At 38.6% G+C, this 15,398-nt stretch overlaps 1 protein-coding gene across 1 annotated transcript in view; it reads left to right on the forward strand.

Annotated features, from left to right (window-relative positions):
* Nucleotides 1-533: 533 nt before the first annotated feature.
* Nucleotides 534-15,398, forward strand: part of LOC117405964 (transmembrane protein 47) — a 28,575-nt gene continuing 13,710 nt past the window's right edge. The window contains exon 1 of the mRNA XM_034009538.3: nt 534-889. Within this exon, the coding sequence (XP_033865429.1) occupies nt 661-889 (229 nt within the window). The 5' untranslated portion in view covers nt 534-660. The remainder of the gene's footprint in view (nt 890-15,398) is intronic.

The raw sequence follows: 15,398 nt of genomic DNA on the forward strand, positions 1-15,398 counted from the left end.
CATAGTTTGCTGGAAAAGGTTACTGTTTATTTTCAAAAAGTTTCCAAGGAAGTGCTGATGTCGTGCCAAATTTTGCCCCTTGGTGAATTTTGCACTACTTTGAGATATGCCCATGCATGAGTGTTTCGTTGAAGTTTGTCCTTGTGATTACTTTAGCTATTAATTTATCGTCGTGGTTTTCTGTTTGAGATTCTGCTGTATTGCTAAAACAGTAAAGAGCTTTTCCTTTGGCATATTTGGACAGTATAGTAGTAAATTACAAAAACGCAGCAGAGTATAGAGAAGATGTAGTGAAAAACTGGTAAAGCAAGCAAATAAAATCGAAGAGAAATATGGTTAAAAACAACTAAAATCACGGTACATCATGGTGTAGTTAAAAGCAAAGTGTGAGGTATTGTAAAATGAAAACGGACCTGTCAAATTTACAATGATACATCATTGTCCATGCAACGGGTACTTTATCATTGGCACTAGGACCCAGCATGGCGTCATTGCTCTAGAAAGGCGCCTTAGTTTTAATGCAGCAGGCAAGCAGGCAGCAGCAGTAGTATGGTGGGATAGAGCAGCAGAGCAGAGAGCGCAGCATCAGTGAGTGGGGTGCCTCCGTCTATACAGTACTTTAGGAACATTTTGAACAGAAAGAGAAGAAATAGAGCCGTAATGCCTTCATCTGGCAGTGGAGTGGAGGAAGCCCGTGTGTCAGTTCTGACCCCTTTGAAGTTGGTGGGTTTAGTGTGCATTTTCCTGGCCCTGTGTCTGGATATTGGAGCAGTTTTGAGTCCTGCCTGGGTCACGGCAGACAATCACTATTATCTCTCTCTATGGGAATCCTGTTGGAAACATACGAACACTGAAGACAGCTGGCACTGCAACTCCACACTCGGCACTGGTGAGAGAAGATCGGTTTTATCCCCATGTTAAAATATTTTATTTATCGTTATTTTGATTTTTAGTTTGAGAATGAAAACAAGCTTTTATACCACTGTCTGCATAACTGCGAAGTTTTTATGTAGAAGATTTTATTTAGCGGAGCAACTAGGACGATGCAAAGATCCCTGTGAACGATCCTTATTTATTCTGACCCCTTCTGAAGCATTGAGATGCAGATCGGCACTGGGGTAGCAAAAGCCGCTTGAACAGTACCCGTTTCTTTCTTTTTTAATCCCGTTTATTTTTCTGTGTAATTTACTTTAATTGCATATACCTCTCATGTCTTGTTCTCAATCCTATGTGTATGTGCGTCTTTTATGAGACATTTCACGTTAAAAGCATTTGATGCACAGTGTTTGTTATCCCAGTTTTACACCAGCTGTTGCTTTGTATTTTATATGTTTTACACATAAGCTTTTCTGTCCAGCCACCTTTTCTTCAGTTTTCTAATAAATATATATTCAGGAAGTTATACTTGTTATAATAAGTCTATTATGTATACATTGTGACTGCTTTTGATGGTGCTGTTAACTTAAGTAATGCGAAGTACAGATTCCAGGACACTGCACGCCAGTCGATGCACAGTTCCACGCAGAGAGAACGCTTTCTTTGCAGATATTATCAATAGTGAAATTAAGTTTCATTCACATGATTAGCGCGGTTTTCTAATACAGATGTAATTTTAAACGCTATTTTTGTCATGTAAATGTTAATTGACTGGCTGTATAGTATTCTGTTTTGTCATAAACAGGTCTTCTCAGAATATGTCGAGTGCAGTTGGATTGTCTGATTCTTGCTTTTGTTTAGTGTGGAAAATGAGGCGTTGTTGTAGGTTTCCTTAGTTGCTTAGCAAGCGCCTACATTTTTGAAGAAAAAAAAAAGTGCACGTTTACACTGCCAGATTATTTTGTATACATAGAAATAAACATTATGTTCTACTACAGTCTTACATGCACGTCTGGAAAAATACCATTATTTGTTATAATTTGTTATAAGTATTTTCCTTTCACGTAAAGAATGAAGCTAGATACTTTTTTCAACAATATATATAGTTTTGTTTTTTTTTTTGTTTTTTTTTTTTTAATATCAAACGGGGGGTTAGAAAAATCACTACAAAGGGATTTATGCGCAACTAATGTTAAGCTGTCGTGATCTCTGCGTGGTAGCGCCCTACAGTTGATAACTAGTTGTGTTAGAGTATGTGTCTGAAGTTTTGGAGTAAGCACTACTGCAGTTCATTTTCCTTTAAAAGGCATAAACATCATGTATGTGGCGTTGTGCCAGGCTGGAGGGCAGCGTTATGACCTGTTATAGAATGTTTCCCATGGGACCAGCAATTATAAATGCTGAATAAAAAAAATAAAAAAAAACAATGTTTATAGTTAACTGAACTGTACTTAGTTGTCATATAATTTAATTACCCAGGTTAAGGGGAGGGAAACATAAAGGCAATTTAAAAATATACAGACCCATTTATTATTATTATTATTATTATTATTATTATTATTATTATTAATAATAATAATAATAATAATAATAATAATAATAATAATAATAATAATAATATTATCCACTTCCACAAACACTTAAGTTATTACATCCAGTACCTTCCCACAGTGGTGGAATTAACCTAATTGAGGTTATATTGAAATCGCTTATTATTACAGAGTCAGTCCTCAACAGAATGGAGCAATAATTTACATAAAGCTTTACTGTGTGCCTCAAATAAAAGCTGTGTTATGTTTTGTACAGTCTCTGATGGATCAGTTTTATTTTCTGTTTGCTTTTGCACTTGCACTGCAGGCAGAATGAAATACACTAAATATTCTCCATAGATATGCATTATGACTAGACCTCGAAATAAAATGTTGCTGTCTTAATTGTTACTCAGGAGGGACAATGTGATATTTTAATAACCTTTACAGTGGTGGTTTTTAATGCTGCCGCCCTAAAATATATATAAAGTGATTTTCGTGGACCTCATTTTTTAATTTTTTTATTGTGTTACTGGACCTGTGGAAAAAACTAAAGCTGGATTAATACAGAGTTAAAAAAAAAAAAAAAAAAACAGCAGTATCTAGATCCGCTACTGTTTAGATCAGGGGTTCTCAAATTTTTTTGCTGGGCCTCCCTTTGGAAATGTTTCAGGCTGTGACGACAGAGGCAGAAGTGTTTAATCCAACAACAAGCCTGGCGTTTGTGTCACACGTGTGTTTCTGCTTCAGTGGTTGTTCTGTGTGAATTAAGATTTAATTTTGCCATCAGAAATGGAGCAAAGCGAAGGTGGAGTGAAGGTGGAGCTGCGGATGCCCCTGACTTTGACTTTGAAATAATGCTCGGTAATCAGCACACCAAGGCAGGTCGCATTGTAAGGAACAAGGCTTACTTGCAGGGTTCACTTAACCGTGCAGTGGTTCCATCCTGGACCTGAAAACAAGAAATAGAAAACTATTTTGGGAGATGTTGACTTGATCCCAGCATCCTTGAAAGACTGCTTATGAGTATTAAATTGCTGTATCACAGCACCCACTTCATCATTATTCATAACTAATGGACTGATTTATGAGAAAATTGAGCAGTTTTGCTCAGCTGTAGTTTTCTCAAGGGAGACTTTGGATCATTGTGTTAATTCAGTTTCTGTTGACATCCTTCTGTGAATTAGTTTACAGGAGTGCCAGTACCCGTTATAACCTCTTCAGGCTTATTAAAAATACAGTAAGTGGTTCAAATGAGAGAAAACTGAGTTCAAATTAAAATAAAGGGAAACAAATGTTAATATGCTGTCCTTCTGAGGCAATTAGGAAGATCATGCTTTTAGGTAACAGAGACTAATATCATTTTTACACTTAATCCATTGAGTGCATGTTTTTTTAATAACCACATAATATACAGCATAGATCTTGCCAATCAGAAATGTGTATTCCTGTACAACATTGATTAATTGATTCTGTTAGCAATGAAAAATAACCTGTCACCTCCACAGCCTAAAGAGCTCAGAAGCCCTCATTATTAAAGGGGCCGTGAACTAAAACAATGATGTTTGAAATTTAAGTTGCATCATGGTCCTGAAATGGTTTACTGATTAAGCAGCTCCCTGAAAACAAATGTTGGCTTCCTGAAAAGTGGGAACACACCCTAACAGTCAACTTGTAGATGGACAACATGTTCCGGAATTAATTACTTGATTTGACCAGCTTGGCTCAATAAACAGACTTACTCAGCTTCTTTAGTTGTAGAATGTTCTGATAGTGACATGGCTTGATGGACAGGATGTCTGCAAGGCTTTATTGGGTTACTTTTTCAGAGGGAACCTCAACTATTCAATTACCATTGGTACTGAATGTTTGTGCATGCTTAAGACAGGTGTTTGTTTATCTGGTTGCCTCTGATGATTTGTAATAAAAGAAAAATCAGTTCTGTTGTTTACTGACTGGCAAACACTTAGTTCAGGTGACTGTAAATATAGATTTCTGTTATGAAGCGTCTGTGTACAGTATAGGTAATGCCAATGGCGTCTAGTGGAAAAACAAAAAAAAATCAATTGAAATGTAAATCCCAGATGGAGTCTATACCCAAGCACCACAAACCTACAAGGTTTAAGAACAAAGATATTTAGTAAGTAAGTGTTTTGAGTGGGAGAAATGAGCAAAAAATGGCCCATACCCAAGCATTGCAAACCAGCAGAGGTTGTCACTTTTTCAAAGACTCTACTTTGATGCAGATATCGTTTCAGATTTGTAAATTTGGTGCTTGAATAATCACACAAATACACAAGATTGTACTCATACCCATGCACATTTCCCAAGTGATAGTAATAGTTTATTATTCCATAGCACTTGAATACCATATTATGCCCAGCAAACAGGGTTTTGTTGATTTGAAAATAATTTGTAGCTCTGCGGCGCAGTAGCGTCCCTACACAGATGGTAATGGCAGGGACTCAGACTCAGAAAGCGACAAGGTTAAATGCACTAATGCGCTCTTTAATCAACAAATAAACAAAAATACAATGGTACAAACACTAACAAAAACTCATGGTCAAAATAAACAGCACAAGGGCCAAAACACAAGTTTTTACAAAAACTCACAAAAGTAAACAAATAGACAGCACAGCACGGAACACGAAACACAGACCTCCACTTCTATCACCATCATCAATTCAAATTCTAAATTACTACCCATGAACACCTATTTTATACACCTGTGACTACTTAATCATTTAATCATTTAGTCAATTGCCATATTGAACTGACAAACGAGATAGCATTCTTCAGCATTCCCATGTGTTTTGACATGGAGAAATGTAATCGCTTCCCTGCCAACCCAATATTCCCGACACACACACACACACACCGGCAGGGCTTTCGTCCTGCCACACTGCCACAAGCTCATATTAAAAAAAAAAGGTTTTGATATGACAGGTCTTTTCTTAAAATTGATAAGAACGAAAGGTAAGTGTAACTCATGGAAGTCTTCAAGGGTGTCATCATGTTTCAGGACCCTGGACAAGGTTGTTAAGTACTTAAAATACTTTGGTTTGTATAGGGAAATTTGGAAAAATGGGTTTGTGAGGTTTAAAATTAATACAATTTTGTTTTGTGTCCACTTTTTAGTAGTTGTTTTATATACATTTCTTTTGGACAAAATTTAAGTCACTAGTTTTGGACCAACTTAAGTGTAAATTATAGTACAAGTTATATGACTTTATTATACGCCATTCACTTTCATTTGGATTCAAGTACCACTGTGCTAAAGTTAACATTAGATAGCTTTAAATGCCATATAAGTGAAGGACTTCTTGTCCATGGGAAGTTTATTTAAAAAACCTTTCTGACATATCTACTGTCAAATTGAAACTTTCAGTATCACAAACATAGGCTACATCAACTCTTAAGCACCACCTGCACGCTAAACACGCCTTTCACTTCTCAAAATATACTTTCTAGCAACAACACAACAACAAATGAAACCAGTCAGTTTCGACAAAGTACACTTTTAGAAATTCAGGATTGCTGTCAGCCCATGAATCAAGCTAAGTATGGTAATACAACCTATATATATATATATATATATATATATATATATATATATATATATATATATATATATATATATATATATATATAATAGTATTTACAATTAAGGAGAATATAACTGTTACTCAATGAATGCTTTGTTTTATTTAGACAATTTTAAGTTATTAATAAAAGATGCTTTTTTAAAACGGCAATGAAAAACATCAGTAAATGATACCCTTTTAAAGGAAACTGATAAAAAATATACAGTATGTATATCTGAACACATGGCAGAATGTTTCTTTGAGACGCCGCGCAGACGCACCAGATTTATTTATACCCTGGTGGGGTGGCACCAGGGATGTACTCCGGTGGTCTACCAGCAATGGTATTCCCGTGAACTGTTTATACACAGTTAATTGTGTTGTAACATGGAAAAGAGAAATAACAGCAGATATTATTCTGCTTGATTGATCTGTCTGTTTACAGCACACATTCCGTGCACTTGAGTGACAATTCATAAATCTCCTACACGCTGTTAGTTCATAAGGATTAGCAGAGGAAGTGGTAAGGTCATCTGAAGTTGCATATTCTTGAGAAGATGGTTAAATTAGCCAACAGCACCTTCTCCAACGAAAAACCGCTGGCAGCTGGAAAAAAAAATGAAACACCCAAGATAACACAACAATGGCTGGTTAACATAAATACTAATTTCATATCGCCACATCTTTTGAACACATCCCAATTGGAGTACACACACACTACTTTCAATTCTGTGTGTGTGCGCATTGAGAAAACCTTAACTTTTCTGTTCCTTCGTGCTTATGTATCTCACTCAGATCATGCAACAACATGGGCAGACATTTTTAACAATTTTACAATTATCTTGTTATAGTAGGAAGGAATACATCCTTAATTATCTATCCCCCTGTAATCTCACACACTGCCAAAGGCCTTGTCTGTCTGGGAAAACAGGATAAGATTTGGTTACTTTGAAGTTCAAAGTATCCTTTGAACTCGGGCAGAAGATCCTGGTTTTCAAGGTGATATTTCCCCAACATAGAGCGAATTTGGGCATAGGTGTTAAAAACACGATCACACCCGATTAGTCAGGTTCCCACAGACAAGGTTTAAGGCTTCGGCTGGTGGGGCACGTAAAAGTACCACCCTGTGTTATGGGATATTTAACATCTTGTAAAGTAATAACTTTTAATCTGTCTGTTCTGTGCTTGGTACATGATTACCTGCATAATAAACCTATTATTAACAAAAAATGGCCATACCCTTAACCCCGACATTGCAATTTTCCCTTTCCGGTCCGATGTCAGACCCGACATCATCAAAAAGACGTCAAGCATGGGTCTCTAGTCGTTTTTCCCCAAAAAAAGCAGAGATAACCTTTCAATGGCCGACCGATAGGAGCCGAGAGAAGCCGAAAAAAGGAGGGGTGGGGGGAGTCCATGTTATCACCACTGAGATAACATGGACATAAGCAAACAAGATAGCTGCTTCTGCATCCAGCGCTCAAAGAATATCGCAGACATTTGCCAAGCTTTATGAGATGTTATAGTAATAAAATAATGACTTGGATCGCATTAACGAGTGATCAGGAGATGATTTATCGGTATGCACGACTATGAAGAGGTATTTGAAAAATACAGCGAACAAGGGGTGGGGCGGGGCTGGGGATGCAGTAATGAGTGTCCTGTTGATATGCAGTGCCTTTTAAACCTGTTTTTACTGTGTTTAAAAGTATTTTTTCAGCGCTTGTAAAATAAACATGGTAGTGAACTGGTATAAACCAAAGGGAGTCAAACGATATCCTCTCTCAGGACTCTGGGGTTAGGGGTATCTGCCAATACCACTTTGTTAAATCCAGTGTCGTCATAAAGTGAGCCGTGTCTAGACGTTCCAGCAACTCATCTACCCGGGGCATGGGATAAGCATCAAACTTCGATTTTCATTGACCCTCCTAAAGTCAATGCAAAACCAAGTCGAGCTGGCTTATCCACTAAAACAATTGGACTATTCCAGGCACTTTGGGACACTTCTTTTACCCCCAGTTTGAGCATTTCGTCAGTGTCCGTTTTCACTTCCTGACGTTTGCTTTCACGTATACGATACAGCCTCTGGTGAACTTGCGCCCCCGGCTCAACTTCAGTGTGATGATGGGCTAGTCGAGTATGGCCCAGGTCTGACGAAAACATATCAGGAAACTCCACCACCAGGCCCCGAGCCTGACATTTCTGTTTTGGTGTCAGATTGTCTCCAATCTGTACTGACCCTATTTTTGCCAAAACAGAAATATCAGGTCCCAGGTCTGTGATGTCAACTGCTTGTGCCACTAATAATGCCTTTTGTTGCAACCAGGGCTTCAAGAGGTTTACATGATAAATGTGCTTTTCTACTACTATCCACCCCAGTACGCTAAAACGGAGCCTCCACTAGTGGCAACGACACCAATGGGGCCCTTGGGACGGCTATAGGGCTAGCGAGCTGGCATTCCCTGCGGCGTTCACAAGAACGCAGCACTTCAGCATCCAGCCCCAGCCAAAAGAACTGTGTCACACGCCTCTCTTTGGTTTTGTCCTGTCCCAAATGACCAGACGGGAATAGTGTGAGCCAGCTGCAAGAAGTCCTCCCTAAAAGGTTTAGGAATGAGCAACTGGTGACACACTTCCGCAGTCTGGGGTAATTTCTCAGCCCGATACAAGAGATTTCCATCATTTTCAAAGTGAGGGTATATGGCCGCATGTCTAAGGGGTTCTTAGTTAAATCTGCCTTTACTGCTGGACTGAACAGCTTTCCTTATTCCATTAAAATCATGTGATTATTTGACTTTTCAACTTTTAGATTAGGTGGAGCTGGCAGAGTTGACAAGTCAAATTGAGTGAGGAGGTGGTGCCAGACCAGGGTGCTGTTGCACAAGAAGTGATAAGATACCACAAAGCTGTTTTTAAATGTATGTAGTGGTTAAAAAACCTGCATATCCCGAATTAAAGACATAAAACAAATATCTTTAGCACAATGATAGGGTTAGGGTTTTGCACGCCTTTAGTATTTCAAGCTTGTGGTTATTTCCTTTGCTAAGGCACAGTACTCTCCAAAAGCTCAAGCCTTACTCTCCAGTTGTCCCTGCAATCAAAGCATATGGTGCAAGATTTAAACTAGGGTTATTAAATATTTGATGAGATTCTATTTTACATCCAGTTAAGCTGTAATATTGCCCTCCTAATTGATTGCAAAACTTTGTCACAGGGGATGTCCTGTCAAGTGAGGGCTGTCAAAAGAAATACCATCTTACACGCTGTAACTATGTTGAAAGCTCTGAGATGATGGAGTGCACTTTACGCAATGTATTAGTGATATCGTAGTCATTAGAAAAGCACAGCGTGATGGGTTTCCTTCACTGTAAAAGATCAGAAAGATCCTAGGCTTGCAGTGCAAAAGGGATAACTTGCAACACATTTCAAATCCTTACATCACCATCATCTTTATTCTCAGGGTGTAAGACCACAGCGCACTAGATTAGAGTACCATACAGTTCTAACAGCATACAATACTTTGCAGTATAAAATGATACACAAGATTGTGGTGGTTATTTTAGTAATCTAAACCAGCGGTTCCCAAACTGTGGGTCACGAGGTATCAGGGTGTGTCGCAGAACAAAACACAGTAAAACATAAACATATTTTTATTTTTAAATGAAATTACCCTAAATATCTTTGATCTGACCAAACAAAATAGTCAAAGGATAAGATCACTACTAGCCTTAAAAAATTAGAAATAAATTACAACAATGCAGTCCCCCACCCGCATGTAAAACAGTCTGGAACAGAAAGCTATCTCATGTGCATGTTAGTTATGCCGGTAATGTGTATGTACGCAACAATTTGTTAAAATGGATACGTTTTTAAAACAAGGGAGTACTAGCGATCGAAGTACAAGCCCAATGCCTCCACCTGAAAAGAAAAGCAAACCTGTGTCAAGGAAATATGATGACAGCTACATTGAGTTTGGCTTTATTGCTTGTGGGCCTGAAAACGATCCAGCTCCAAAGTGTGTGTTGTGTCTAGAAATGCTTGCAAAGTAAAATTGTCGCCTTTCAGAAGAAAGTGCTCAGAGTTAAATCAGCTTGGGGTCGTGACTTATTTGCCCCCAAGTCTGATAACAAAAACACACCCCTTAAACCTACTTTCTTAAAGTATTACTGAAGTGAGTGCCTTATGATTGAGTGTTTAAAGTTCTGAATGACTTACCATGTTGATTAAACCCTTTAATTGTATCACAACTGACCAGAAATTTAATTAACAAAATTCCTAAAATTCATCATACAAGAAGCAGTTATTTACACAAGTGATTGAAGATGGTCAGCCAAGGGCAAAATATATTATTATAAAAGCTTTTTAGATTTATACTATTGGTACCTTACTGTCCTATAGTATTAACTGTGTTTCATTTTATGTTATTTCAGCAGGAATGCTGGAAAGCCAGCTAGGACTGGATGTGATTTCCAAGTATACATGTAATACAAATGCAGCTACTCCAATATTTTTTAGCAATGCAGTGTAGCAGCACTTTATATATTTGTATATAATATTACTTTTGTTATCACCATTGTGTTAATTTCACAGTCTAGCATTTAATGTTAGTAACAAGAAAAAACAGACGGAATGTTTGGCTTCATTAATTTAATTAAATGTTTTGTTGTGTGAAAAGCTGTTTGCTGTATATCATGCTGCACAAGGGAGCAGTATCTTATTATTTATTTATTTATTTTTTCTTCTGTATATTCCTAAGAGAAAGAATTTGACTTCTGCCCCACTGTACCGGGGCACTTCAAGAATTTCCTGGCCCTTTGTCAAGCACTGTACACTACTGCAACAGCTGCTCTTAACATACTGTGGTTTTTAGTTGCTCTATATTATTTTCTGAAGGGTCTTGCTTGTATCAAACCTGGACACCAGTTGGGCAGTACATGCTGTACTAGCTGAGTAGAATTGGGTTTTCTATATCTTTCTGTTAACCTAAAAAAAACTCATCCTCAGCTCTCCCCTCTGGGCTACAATTACAAATACAAAATCTAAATAACTCTGGGCTGACTGCACTTTAGAGTATTCATTTGGGATTTTCCACTCCTCTCTGTGGTAAGGACCGTTCAAGTCAAGCTTTGTATTCCTATAGAGAATGTGGATTTTACGGCAGTAGTTCACACCCCCTGCAAATTTTAAATCCTGGCAGAATCATCTTAGTGAAATATTCATAACTAGGATCTTAATAATCATACTCCCTTGGATGGTTATTATGGAAACAGTTTGACCCAATTCAGGTGTTGTAGATGTTAAAATACATTTACATTTTATGCCCCAAGTATCAGCTACTGAGTGATGGTGTCCCAGTTTAGCCTAGAGCTAATCTTTTGCTTTTTTGACTTCAATAAAACATTATTTGTCTCCATCTTCAAAGAAGAGTGAAGGCGTCCTGTATTGAGGCACTGATGACCAGTGTGGCACATCATTATGTCATGAAAGGAATAGGGCTTGTTATAAATATTATATATTACCAAGGTTGTGACCGGCATTCATCCATGAAAGACGTATTTTATTCATCAAAACCTAAAGTAAATTCACGGTACTGTGCTGGTATTAAAACATGTGAAGTATTTTGCATTACTATATCCACAAAATAGTAGAGAGGAAATATAATTCTGTATTGTAATTGCAAAAGCTTCTTAGTTCTGTTCTGTATGCCGCACAAGAAGTTGATTGAAGGTCTGTTAGCTGTTTCAGTCCCTTTACTTGGAAACTTTTACAGAGTACCCTTTGCTGCACTTTCAGGGTGCTTAGGCTGCCAGGGCGTATTGGCAGTATTGTAAAACTGCAGCACGCAGTGCTTTTAAACTGCTTTGTATTCTTGTTGTGTTTTGCAAAGTATAAAAAATAACAAGGCACTTTAGAAAAGTTTCAGCAAACTGTGAATAGGATCTTTATTGTACGTCACGTTTTAATACCATTCAGGCTTTCCCTGTCGCAGTATGTATTGTTGAGGCTTCAGCAAACCACTTTTTTTTTTTTTTTTTTTTTTGCTGGTCCTGGATCCAAGGTATAGAGGAAAGCATTTTGCACCAAAAAGTAATCTGTAGCAGTCAGTCACAAGATGGATCCAGCATCAAACTAAAGCATGATTCAACTACTGTAATACTTTTGAACAATGTGTATATAGTTAGTGTTCTATAGCTTGAATTGCTGGATCTTCTCAGTTTTGAGGTAGGAGTCCTTTGCTTTAAATATTAAGCAAGACCTAAGTTACCAAGATACAATGCAATATTTCTGTAATACACACACATTATCAGTTGGTTGTCATTAGTACTATGTACTTTAAACTGTAACAATCTCCATGCAGTTGCAGTGGTTCCGTTTGATGGCAACCCATGCTAAACTGTGTGGTTTCTGTTGAATAAACCACCAGGACTTCTGTGTGCTCTGTCAGATTCTAAAATACTGCAGGGGGCTTTAACTCTGTATGAAGCTGTTGACTCTGATATAAGCCACCTTCAGGCAACTTTATTTTGGGCTGTTACTTAGTTCCACACAGATATAGCAGACTGCTTTAGCATGTACACTTAAACCTCTTAAAAAACTTCCCTAGTTCCCTCACCCCACACTGAAATGTACATTATGACCCTGGAGTAACCAACCACCTACCTCCTGTAGCCAATGGGATGCATGGCATTGCACCTACTGACCAGCTACAGTAAAGCCAATATGTTAACCGGCATTTCAACAGTTTACTGAAGATGTTATATCCAAAGCTTTTTCAGATAAAATGAACTTAATTTAAATGTAATATTCAAGGTTGTATGTAGATTTATATAAATTGCATTGCTTTATTTTTTTAATTGAGTTTAATGGGAGAGGCTGGAGAATATTTGTATTGTTATGTTGAAATTGAATTCAGTCAGTTTTTCACCAATGAAAGCAGCAATTGGAATTACCTGTATAATTTATATAACTTTGATGTGGAGTGTCTTGTCGCTGGTTTGTGAGTGCATGTGTGCCTTTATGGAAGCAGCTGGGATGCGCAACGTGTTGCTAAACGGCTAATTGAGCAGGTAGGCTCGCCCGGCGCTGAGCTGATCAGGAGGCCCGGATTGGCTGGGGGCGTGCCCGGGGAGGCTACACGGAGCTCAAGAAGCGTCTGCGCTACAGCTTGTGGTAACTGCACTGGGGGCCGCTTTGTTGACATCGAGGAGGAGAGCGTCCGCTCTGCAGAATGAACTACTACGAAACCATTATTACTCCAAGACGGTGCTCATGAAGGCATGGCCCAACCGAGGTCGTCAGGAAGGGGCCGGAGTTTAGGGGAAGTTGATCCCAAACAAGTATAGAGAGGTTTCGTAGGGTAGTAGGTTCCTGCAGTGGGACGTTCCTTTTAGTGGGACTAGTGCCTGCCTTGTGTGGCAACTGTTTATTTGTAGCTTTGGTTTGTTTTCTTTAATGAAACTGGCAAAGAAACCCCTGGTTTGTCACATGTGGTGGAGAATGCGGGCAGCACTTTTAATTGTCTGTATGCAGAGCAGGATAGCTCCATGAGCAAGCCGAGCTAAGGCCACTGCGCATTTCTGGTCTGACGGCAGTTTTGGAGGCCTGGAAGGACTGGCACTACCAGCACTGTGAGCTCCTGCCAAAAACAGAGTTGCTGCCTCTGGAGCCAGAGTTGCTGCCGCTGGACAAAGAGAAGCACCTTTTACATCATGGGGCTGAACCTGTGCATGGAGTCAATGAGATTCTGTGTTACACTCTGGTCCAGGTTTTGCCATGTTTAGATGAGTTGTGATCACAGATCATTCACATTGGCAGGTAGTGGTCAAGTTTTCAGCAATTGTTTATCACGGTGTGCCCAGACATGTTCGATAGGGTTCATGTCAGGACTCTGAGGGGTCCAGGGAAGAAGCTGCAGCCCCTGTTGTCTCTTCCAGGTAGTGTGATTCTGCAAGCATGGCATTTGGCCCTGTCCTCCTGCAAATGGTACAATGTAAAGTGAAAAACCTCTTGATGGAACAATGGTATAAGATGGTTCTAAAGGATAGCAATGTAATGCTATACTTTAGAAGGCTTTGTGGTCCAGTGGTTAAAGGTTACAAGCCTCCGGACCAGGAGGTGCCCGGTTCAAATCCCACCTCAGCCACTGACTCATTGTGTGACCCTGAGCAAGTCACTTAACCCCCTTGTGCTCCGTCTTTCGGGTGAGACATAGTTGTAAGTGACTCTGCAGCTGATGCATAGATCACACACCCTAGTCTGTAAGTCACCTTGGATAAAGGCGTCTGCTAAATAAACAAATAATAATAATAATAATAATAATAACATTAATAATAATAATGAGTAATGAAATTGAGATGCCCCTCGATGAAAACCAACTCGATCTGTCCACTGTACCAAATCGCACCCCAGACCATGACGCTGCAGCCTCCGCTCTGCGAAATACAGGAGAAAAGCATTCATACTGCACAGAATAAATAAACATGGAGTAAAAACATTTAAAGAGGTAATAACCTAGGCTTCAATAAACATTTTCTTACCTCACATTTGCATAACAACCTTCTAGCAAGTCTAATAATTTTCTGCAGATTATTGTTATAGAATTTTTGGCTTTGACTTGATTCATTCCCTGTGCAAACAGGTAAGAGAACCCCACCTAAAACAAGAAACTGCTGTATGTGCTGTGTGTTGGACATTAAGTGATGTCAGTGATGTCACTGTGTTGTGGCAGGATAAATGGGCATTCAAATAAAAAAAAAATATTGAAAACAACCATCTACAAAAAAATAATAAAGGACTTGCAAGAAAGTTGTAAAGCTAATGAAAGGTAAGAAAATGTTTTTAAAGCCTCTGTATTTCCTGTTTAATAGTACAGAAGCAAAACAAAGATGAACATCTTGGTAAAGGGAGAGTAGAGTTTGAAAGCAGTATTATTTGGCAGTAAAATTGCTTACCTGGGTGTTCTTGCTGCCTTCTCTCAGCCCAGGAGAATCAGCAGTCAGTCTACGGTAGCACAGGTGTGATTTTAATAACAGCCTTTGTTGAAAAACAATATACTGTTACAATAAAAACTATAAAGGGCAGTTTAAATTATCACTAGCTGAAAGCAAATTATTTTTCAGCAATGAAAATAATGGCACAAATAATAAGAATAAACGGAAAACTAGACTGTTTGGTGATCGTCAATTGAGACGATTAGCGTTCACCTTTGGAATCCTTGGTCCAGTCTTGCCCAGATACGAATCTTCACGTGCTCCTGCTGTCTAAATGAAGTTTTGGGCTTTGGTGGAATTAAGTATTGTGGCATCAGCAAGAACCTTAATGAAAAATAAATCAATTTACTGAGGGCACCAAGGCTGACAAGGGCTCTCTTTATTTGGCAACAAAGCCAAGTGCTGAGATGTCAAATGGT

The sequence above is a fragment of the Acipenser ruthenus genome, chromosome 9 (genome assembly GCF_902713425.1).
Source record: "Acipenser ruthenus chromosome 9, fAciRut3.2 maternal haplotype, whole genome shotgun sequence".
In the NCBI taxonomy this organism is placed as follows: Eukaryota; Metazoa; Chordata; class Actinopteri; order Acipenseriformes; family Acipenseridae; genus Acipenser; species Acipenser ruthenus.